This window comes from Malurus melanocephalus, unplaced genomic scaffold (assembly GCF_030028575.1).
Source record: "Malurus melanocephalus ecotype Western Australia unplaced genomic scaffold, MMel_1.1 scaffold_354, whole genome shotgun sequence".
In the NCBI taxonomy this organism is placed as follows: domain Eukaryota; kingdom Metazoa; phylum Chordata; class Aves; order Passeriformes; family Maluridae; genus Malurus; species Malurus melanocephalus.
Window position 1 is genome coordinate 203669 of NW_026623586.1, and position 10510 is coordinate 214178.

At 38.1% G+C, this 10510-nt stretch overlaps 1 protein-coding gene across 1 annotated transcript in view; it reads left to right on the forward strand.

The window, feature by feature from the left end:
* MSRA (methionine sulfoxide reductase A) overlaps window positions 1-10510 on the forward strand; it is a 232551-nt gene that overhangs the window by 121580 nt on the left and 100461 nt on the right. The window contains exon 4 of the mRNA XM_057378335.1: window positions 9711-9815. Coding sequence (XP_057234318.1) covers window positions 9711-9815 — 105 coding nt within the window. The remainder of the gene's footprint in view (window positions 1-9710; window positions 9816-10510) is intronic.

A 10510-nucleotide genomic window follows, 5' to 3' on the forward strand; every position in this document is an offset into this window, starting at 1 on the left:
GGCCAATGATTGAGCTACTCAGCTTTGTTTTTTAAACCTGGTCTCAAGCCTGGGTCGTGCCGGTGGGGTTTGATCTGGTTTTGSTTCATGAGCTTTGTGGAGAGGATTTTTCACAAGTCCTTAAGAAAATTCTTCTCATCACTAAGTGGGGTTTGTGCTGAGATTCCAGGAATGAGGAATTCCACTTTCCATAATCAGAAATGGGATATTCTGGAATGTGGCCTTGGGTGGTGCTGGGCACGCAACAAAATTCTTCTCCTTGCAGGGACCTATGTGAAAGTGGTTGGGAAAAATAAAGTTGCAATCAAGGAACTGAAGTGAAAATGAATCCCCAGGTTGATTTTCTGCCTTCAGACTCATTTGATTACCAGATTTTTCTGGGTTTTAAGTGTYTTTTTATTACCCAGACAACCAATTTTGTCACCTTTTGGGATCTGAGCTGCCCTTTGTTGCTCTTTGCAGAYACTTGTACCACCCACCCATGGCTGTACCTTCCTGATTTCCCAGATTCTGACCTTACTGCAATTTTTAACATCTCAACAGCAGTTTTTAATATCTCTACTGGGCAAATTTTTAGCCCCCTCCCTTGATAACCTTGCAGGAATATCACTTGAAGAAGGGCAATGGCTGTAATTTATAATTAAAGGAAACAGTAGAATTCCTAAAGCTCTTTGAATRACAGCTTTGCCAGGGCACTGTAAATGAAATGATCAAATATAATTTTAATTAATTATGTGTCTTGTAGCTGTTCTGGACATATAAATTGCCAAAATTTTATCTTTCAAAGTTCTTTAATGGTTTCTGTTAAGAACTTCTGCAACGAACAGGTTGCTTGGGCATTTTTAGAAATTTCTAGAATAGTTTTATTAATTTTGATGGACTTAAAAGTGTTTGCCTAATGCAAAATAATTCTGAATTTTCATCCCAGCTCCCTTTTTGCCCTCTGAGTGTTTGTTTGTCATCATAAACTTTGCTCTGTTGCCTTCTCTTTGCACTCTGATGCTCTCTGGTGAAATCAGGTTGCCAGTACTGCTTTTTGCAGATTTGTTTTGGGGAAATCAGGAGAGAAACAATGACCCCAATCTTATTTATATTTATAATAGAACTGTCAGAGCAGTTTAATAGCAGTCAGCTGTGAAGGAGAAGCTTTCAGAGTACAAATACAGAAATTTATCCTTATTTTTTTGGCATTCTGGTCTACAGTTCTCAGGTCTTAAGATCGGCAAAATTTTTTTTTTCTAAGTTCTTTGGTGGTTTCCAGCTTCAGAAAGAGTCAGAATTTTCACATTTCTGAAACCAAATCCTTTGTTCATAGATTTCCTCTGAATAGCAACCTTGTACTGGATTCATTCTAGAGAGACAAGGAGAAAACAACATTTTTTGTCATTCTAAAAGAAAATATTAAATATTAGAATATCTTACACTCATTTCTTGTTTTTTTCGATTCCAGATTAGTCAATATTTTCCAGTTCTCCAGCTTGCTATTAATAGATGTCCCTAGGTATTATATTTACCTCCATTTATCCCTTTTCAAAGCTCTTCTCAGTGCATGACATGTTCCTCACATCCCGATTATTCTTTGCTTCCCATTATGCCCATTTATTTAAGGAAATTCTTTGTGTTGCATAACAGTAGCACRGAGGCTTTGCAGCTAAAAGCTGTAAACTTTTAAAGGAAAAATCAATCATATTTTATGTTACATTGACATTAAAATAATTCCCTTTATAGATTGAAGCTGGGTTTCTAAGTCCAGGTGTGTTGTTTGTGTATTTATTGTTCATTTTTCCAACTAAACCTTTCCTGTACCAGAGCAGAYTCCCAATATTGCTTTGTTTTGGGATATTACAGCCATTTTTGGCAATAAATAATCTCCTAAAAGTCTTTTCTGAAGATTTGGGTCTTTACTCCTGAGCCTGCTTGTGGTTGTGCTGGAAAATCACTCCCTTTCCAGCCAAAAGGGAATTCTTATTTTCCATCTGCCTTCATCAAAACGAGTCACAGTTGAGGCAGACATGCAAAACTCATTATTTGGGCTATTGAGTAAGGGTTAGATGGGATGTTGGGAAGGAATTATTGGCTGTGAGGGTGGTGAGKGGCTGGGATGGAATTCCCAGAGAAGCTGTGGCTGCCCCTGGATCCCTGGAAGTGTCCAAGGCCAGGCTGGASRGGGCTTKGAGCACCCTGGGGTGGTGGAARRTGTCCCTGCCCATGGCAGGGGATGGAACTGGATGAGTTCAATGTCCCTTCCAACCTAAACCATTCTGGGATTCCATGATTTCCTCCAAGGAAACAATTCATTCAGCCAAAAAAATCCATCAGGAAACTAAGATGAGCAGTTCYAGATTGAATTCTGCCCAAACACAGAATCTAAAATTGTGGCTCACTAAATCTTTCCTGTAATGTGATCATTTTAAGCACAGAATCACAGAATGGTTTGGGTGGGAAGGGACCTTAAATGTCATCCCRTSCCACCCCCTGCCATGGGCAGGGACACCTCCCAATATCCCAGGGTGCTCCAAGCCCTGTCCAGCCTGGCCCTGGACACTTTTAGGGATCCAGGGGCAACCACAGCTTCTCTAGGCTCCAAATCCCATYCAACTTCCAGGGAGTGGAATGGTTTGCATAACCCATTTGTCAGGAAATGCAGGTTATTGGCACCGAAAGGCTCCATCCGTTGGATGTGTCAGTTTAGGGTTAAATTTGGRCTTTAAATGAGAATTGTTTTGCTGWGAGARTAYGGAATTTTTCTATTCCCAACTTTKKAACKAAWAGATTTTAAACTCYGYTATATAAAAATGACATAGAACTGTGGTTGGGTCAGAGTCTTCCTCATCAACCATGATGAAAAGAAGATAACTCAAAAGGCCCAACTCTTTGTACAGATGATTTTGGCACAGAGAAGCTTCATTAAAGCCAAATGAACAAAGGAAAAAGAGGGAAATTCACTCATATATTCCCAGCTTTTAAGGCTGGTAAGGGCTCCCTGCATTACTTAATTTGACATTTTTTTATAAAAGATCATTATGTTTCATTGAGTTACTGTTTTATCAGGACTTCTCACTTTTTCCTCTAAGTTTAGTGGATATTTGACTGAAGTGAGTCTCCCAGGAAGAAATCTGATTTAATTTGGAAACATCAGGAAATGAAGAAGTGGTTTATGGGACACAGGCTTAGAGGAACACCCCAAGATCCAGTGGTGCAATGGAGCAGGGGCCATCTTCCCTATCTAAAACAGGTTTTCCATTTGGATTTCTGTGGTTTCCATCCCCACCACTCTTGATCTGCCTTTCCATTGCTTTCCCAAAGAACCTTTGTGCATCCTCTTCCTGAGGACACGTTCATGTGCTTGAGTTAAAAACCTCCTGGTTTTCTTAGGAAAGGATAAATTCATCAGACACTTGGTGGCTATCACCAAAATGACTTTTCAGGATTTCTCAATGCCGGGTTGATCTCACCAGAGCTATTACTACAACCTCTTTTTCCTTACACATCCCAATTAAACCACTATTCCCTTTTATTGCAGGATTGCAATGAAATTCCATGTTTATTTCCACTCTTGTGCTTCCCTCAGAGGTTGTTCCCCATTTGCAGGTACCACRTGTGTCAATTTTTCCCTTCAGGAGAGATTTTACCTTTAACACATTTTTGATTGAGTGGCCCCAGCGCAGCAAGAAATGGCTTTGTAAGACCATCCCATCAGCTCCTCATCTGAGGTACCACAAAATTTATAAATTGAGACTTTTGATTTCTTTCAAATTCCTGATGAGGGGCTTGAAGAGCAAGAGGTTTTTTAGCAGTCCCTGCAGAGGGCAGATAAAAATGCTGCCATTCAAGTCTTGTTCCCTTTGGACAACTTTTTTTTTTTTTTTTGAAATGTCATTTAGATGATTCTTAATCCACTTAACACGTGCGCTATCGATATGGGGGAGTGTTAATTTTTTAATCAGTCATGGAGTAATAAGTCAAATGCATGAATAAAGCCTAAGTTACATCAGTGCTATTACATCCCACATTTATTACAGCCAGAYTTGTAATTTCATGGGAGGATGAAATGGAGTTTGGCTCACAAGATCTTTATTCCATAGGACCGTGGCATTAATTATAAGCCCATCTTCAACATTTTCCCTTCACTTGGATGTAATTAAATCAGAATATCTTTTCTAGGAGCACACTCCAACTGGGAACAGCATTTGGTCCACAGGACCRGACCAGAAGGAGTCTAAAATAATCCCTTTTTAAGGGTTTGCAGTGTGGACATTCAACCTATAAATCATAACCCATAATAAGCACAGTGAAAAAGTAAAGTTTTGCCATCTCCTTTTTTCCTTTATTATTCCTGTATAATTTATTTTTCCAATTTTATTGGCTCTTCAATGTACAGCCATTTTACAAACAAAAAGCATTTGCAGTCATGGTCTCGTTTCCAGATATTTTGTTCATCAAAACCAATCAATATTCTGTTTATCAAACCCATTTTGCTGCTAAAGAACACACAGGATTTTAGCAAATAACAGTGAAAATCTTTTGTAAATGGTAGAGCTATATTTTTATTAGCTCTTAAATAATTTTAAATACTTCCAAATAAGTATTAYGGAATTTTATTTTTTTWWAWWTWWAWWTWWAWWTWAAAAAAAAAAAAWTAATACTTCCAAATAAGAAGYACTTATTTTTAAAAATACTTGCACAGGTTAAGAAACAGGTTAATTTGGTACTTTCGTTTTTCAGATTTTTTAAAAAAACTCAATATTTTTTGTGAAAACTGCCAATCTTCTTGAATCTTGCTCAAGTAGCTTACTGAAAAAAATGTGAGAATTTCTGGGAAAAAATTACCAAAACCAGCATCATCAACCCTATTTTTTCCTGGCAATTTTATTTTATTAGTTTTATTTTTAAGGGGTAAAAAAGCAGTGATTCTAGAAGGCACCAGAAATAGAAGTTCAATGTTTCATCAGCAAATTTTCTAATCTTTATAAATTTTCATTTACTAGGTGATTCACTCTAATAAATCAAATAAATAAAATTTAGTAACATTTTCTCTTTAGATGCACCACACTATAGCTGCTGTGTGTTTTACTTTGTGTAGAAATTGTCTTAGAAAACACTTGATTTTCTATGGTCCAGGCAGAATTTTCTGGAAGTTTCTAGAATTTATGGACACTTTATTTTGATTTAGAACTGCAGGATTGGCCRGCCCATTGTGATAAATTGCCTTCTTGCTGGAGAAGATTGACATGTTTTGATAAAAGTGGATAAAGGAGTGTGGATCACACTGAAAAGTTAAAGTATKGTTATTTTCTAAAGCAGAATTGACAGCGGTTAATAAACCGAGCGTTATCTCCTAGTTCAGTGCTGGTAAAGTAATTAAAGTAGTTTAAAATATAAAGAAAGTTAAAAAAATAGTAGCCACGAGTTAGTGCCAGTGTAGAAGTACAAAACAGGGACCTGTTCCGTGAAGTTGTCTCAGTGTTAGGCAGGAAGTCAAATAAAAATATTCCCATGGGCCCTTTATAAAAATCTATTGATCTGGGATTATTTACATTCTTTTCATCCTCGCTGATGTGAAGATAAAAAAGTAAAGGGAAGGGGATATCAAAATGTTGGTGCTCAGTATTTTGATGCTGAACCCACCCAAACCCTTGTGTGATCCCAAAGAGTTCGTGTTGCTGGTGTGACAAGCACAGGGGCAGTTTAGGAATTCCTGGAAGAGGTGAGAAAAAAGGGAATTATCTTCTTAGAACTCTTTGAAAAGATGTGAAAACAATTCCATATTCTTTATGGAATACACGGGGAGCAGGAGCTGCAGTGGATAAGTTGTTCCTCAAACTCTGAGCCATTCTTGTTATGAAAAGCTGTTAAATAGGGCTGAGCGCAGATAAATGGAATGAAACCATTTTTGTGGTCCCTTCCAACCCAAACCATTCTGAGATTCTGTGATTTACTGGAGTCAGAACTTTGTTTCTCAAAACACCCAGCTCCGTTTTTATCGCAGAACAGATGCAGGAGGGAGCAATTTCACAATTTTTGCGTGGTAGAATTTAATTTACGGGAGGCAGAATTGGGTGGAGGTGATGGGGGCACTCACAGGTGAGGATCTCTCGCCAGCTCCTGTGAGCTGCTCCACTCCACCAGAGATAATAATTTAATTCTCCCTGGACCCAGGCGGTTCAAAAGAACGAGTTCTCTTCCCTAATCCCTCGGCTTGGGCGCTCACCTGGGACACGATTAAGAAGGTGAGAATCTAAATGCTATTAAGAAGAAAAGGAACGKCAGAGGTGTCACTCAGATGTCTTTTTCTCCTGCTCTTGGCGGGGATGTTTCCGCCAGGGTTGGAATCCCCGCTGAACGAGCTCGCCGYGGTTAATCCTCCGGGAGCGGCCGTGTTTTCTAAGTGGGAAATGGATCCAGGATAAACAGACAATCTGCTCTTGGCACTCAGCCCTCTCTGCCGCGGTGTAATGAAGTCTTCCCATCTGCAGAAAGGTTCTTCCGTGGCTAAACCCCTTCCAGAGCTGAAGGAACCCAGTACCAGCACTGAAAATCTGATCATTTCCTATAAAGAAAGGGTTTCTATTTGAACGGTGAACAGCACATGGAATTATCTTTAGTGATTCCATGAATTATTTAAAAAATGTGATCCAGATGTTGAGGGTTCTAGAAATGTTTTTACTTGTTCCAACTTTTGCTGTGGGATATTAAAGATCAGCTAATTAAAAGCAGTGGGCCAACTGAGGACACGGTGATGATCTAAATGGCCATTTATGACGATATAAATGGACATTTCAGGAGGAATTCTGGAGGAGGCACTAAGGGGAAACAGTTTTATGTCACACACCGCTCCCTGATAATTTGAAATCCTTGCAGCTCCTCGATGTCASCCTGTTGAATTCCTTGTTAAAGACATGCAGCTTTTTGGAGAACAGGTGGGGTTATTGTTTCTCTTTGATTACTGCCTCTCTGTTTTAAGAACTCTTAMAAAAAAAGTTTGATTAGAAATATTTCAATTTTTTTTTCACAGTACAGAGGAGTGGTGAGCTGGGTTGCTACTGTGTTTGACACTGTAGTTTTCCAAGTGTGTAAAACACAAACAAAACAGGACTATTCTGTTTTCACACTCAGACTCGAGCCTAATGCACAAAGTCACCAATGCCAAGATCATTATTAGGAATAACCACAGCATRTCCTGAAAGAAAATCCTCTGGATTGTGGAAAGGCTTTGAGGAAAATGAGAGGTGAATCTGGTAGCACCAGCAGCGTTATTTCCTTTCTTTTCCCCCRAGGGTGAATATTGATTTTAAATCTATTCTAACAGTCTGTTAGCCACACATCTGAGGCTATTTTTCATGAGGTCAGGCTACAGTTCTCAGAGGGGCACCATTATTTCCTTATTCTGGGAAAAAAAGGAGGTTGATCCTTTGAACCTCTGGATTAGCAGGAGCAGGCGGTGTTGACAAGGTGTAATTGCTGCCTCAGTCAGGAGCAAAGGTAAAGCCTCTGTTGTTTTTAAGTTCTTTAGGAAACTCTCTTGTGATCTAAAGCCCTTCCTCTTAGAGAAGCAATTTGCTCCTGAGCAATGGAAACCTTTCATAAACTTCACATCGGCTTACAAAAAGTAAAAATAAACACACTGAAGTCAGCAGCCACTCCTTAGTGTTGTTTTGGTTGTAGAGTGTTGGTTTGAGTGATAAAAACCTTTCATAATCTTCACATTGGTTTATAAAAAGTAACAATAAACACACTGAGGACAGCAGCCACTCCTCAGTCTCTTTTTGGTGTTGGTTTGAGGGAGCTGGACACACCACTGGCTGTGCCCTCTCCTTTTTTTGTCTCCACCAACAACAGAATTTTCAACTTGGGTGGCACCAAACTCGTAATTTTTGCTGATAGACCCCATTAAACCACGAAATCTGGAATAAATCCCACTTCTGACCTAAGCTGGCTGTCAGTTCTTGCTGAAGAAYCATTTCTCTTTATTATTAAGCCAATTATCTCTGACTTGTATTTTTATTCTGCTTAAATGGATGATCCTTCCTGCTTCCCAYCACCCAAATTTGGCTCCAGGTAACGAGCTGTAAAAGGCAGAGGGGAACTGGGAATTGGGGAATTGCAAATTGGGGAATTGGGAATTGGGGAATTGGGTCACAGTTGTGGACATCCTGCAGGACAGCTCCTAGGAAATCTGGATATTCCTTTTTCATCTCATTGAGCAGATCTTTGTTTCATTGAGATAGGGAGCAATTTGTTTTTATCAAATCTAGATTACAGATATCCCACATCCACCCTCTTTTAGTCCTCCACATTCCAGACTGAATTTAATCCCAGTCTTTCAAATCCCTTCTATCAGCTGGCCCAGTTCTCTGTGCCTCATTTAGGTTTTGTTTCAGGTGTCCCATTAACTGATAAAATAATATYACATTTTTCCCCATTGTGGCTCTATCCCAACATACTTTTATTTTTTCTCTATTTTTTTTTAAATTTAAATTTCTCTTTTTGTCTCTATTGACCCCTCCTCAGACACTCACAAACTCTGATTTTTCTTGTTTGGTAACAGCTCATTCAGGACCCATCACTGGGCCAGATTCACCCTGCATGAAATTCCCTGACTCCATTGAAACCAATTGAATAAATCTGGAGTTTGTGCTGGTGTAAATGAAATAAAAACCTCCCTAATGTGATCAATGACCTTACTATATCCTCACCAAAAGGCAGATCTGGCTGTCCAGTTTGGTTTTTTTGGTATTTACTTATTATGGTTTAATTTAACAACAGGATTTTTTTCCCAACGAATATATATTGACAACAGATATTTCTGATTTTTAAATTATAAAATATGTGATAGATATAAAACATAAAAYGCACTTTGTGCAGTGGACTTTTCACCTGAAAAGTCCGGGAACTCATCAACCTCACTATTAATTAAAATGTAAGTGCATTATGTGGCCAGATTCTTCATATACTCCTGAAGCTGGATCTTTCAATAATATTGTGAGTCATAAACATGTAAGAAATGAAAAAATTGTCTCTGAAAAATAACTGAAAAATGGGAATAGCATTTGTTTAGGTGCTGTGTCATCTGCTGATTTCCTTGTATTTTTGCTGTCAGAAAATTTAAAGTTTAGCTGGACTCTCTTTCATTCTTTTGAGGCTGTTGGATGCTGTGAAACAGTTTGGGATTATTTGTGTTATCTCATGTGAACACACCCTTGACATTTGTTTTTATTATCAATATTATTGATATTTTATAATAATGATGATTATTTCATAATCAATTGTATTATCCATATCTCCACAGAAACAAAACCCAGTTTTATGCTGTCAAGACAACTTGGATATATAAGTTTTCATATTTTAATGTTGTATTTAGAATATTTTATATATTTTACAATTTTTCAGTTATAAATTTGTCAGAATTGTTAGTTTTTTCTCCTTGAAGCTGACAAGCTGCTGTAATAACATCACTGTCTTCCCTTCTTGTCTCTCTGCATGGTTTATTTCATGATGGCCCTGCCTGAACGAACAGATTAATTAGAGCTGACATAAATATAAAATACTGTACAAAAAACCCCTTAAGTATCGATGATGCTAAAGCAAAATATTTTTAGGAAAACATGAAACAGAACCAAAGGATTGTTCTTGGAATCTCAGAGAGAAAACCCTGAGTGTGCCCTGGCCAATTGTCACTGATAAAATCTGATTTTCTTTGGAATTTGCAGGCAGGACTGGGCACACCGAGGCCGTCCGGGTGGTGTTTGAGCCACAAAACATCAGCTTTGAGCAACTGCTCAAGGTCTTCTGGGAGAATCATGACCCGACACAAGGTAGAGTGATGAGTGAGCCAGTATTTAATTATCTTACTAATTACAGCTGGGATAATTAGTGTTTGAGCTGCACGGAAGAGATGAACCTTGAAATCACACTGGAGCTCAGGAATATGATTGCAGACATTTATTGACAGAGAAAGAGAGGGAGAGGGGGAATGGGAGCTCAGAACTCCTGGTGCCCCTCCTCCCTTACAGCTGCCTGGGCTGGGAAAATTCCCACCGAGTGGCACAGGAGACAATGGAAAATTCTCTTCAACTTTGATTGTGACAATTTATGCTGTAATTTCTTTTGTGTCTTCAATTAAAGTGGGTTTCTTTGTATCTTTAAGATTTCTATATTTTATTTTGCTTTATTTTGTTTTGTTTTATTTTATTTTAAATTTCATATTATTTTGCATAATTTTATTTTGCTCTATTTTATTTTATATTTATTTTTCTTTTCTTCTATTTCATTTTTTCTTTTCTTTTCTTTTCTTTTCTTTTCTTTTCTTTTCTTTTCTTTTCTTTTCTTTTCTTTTCTTTTCTTTTCTTTTCTTTTCTTTTCTTTTCTCCTTTCCTTTTCTCCTTTCCTTTTCTCCTTTCCTTTCCTTTTCTCCTTTCCTTTCCTTTCCTTTCCTTTCCTTTCCTTTCCTTTCCTTTCCTTTCCTTTCCTTTCCTTTCCTTTCCTTTCCTTTCCTTTCCTTTCCTTTCCT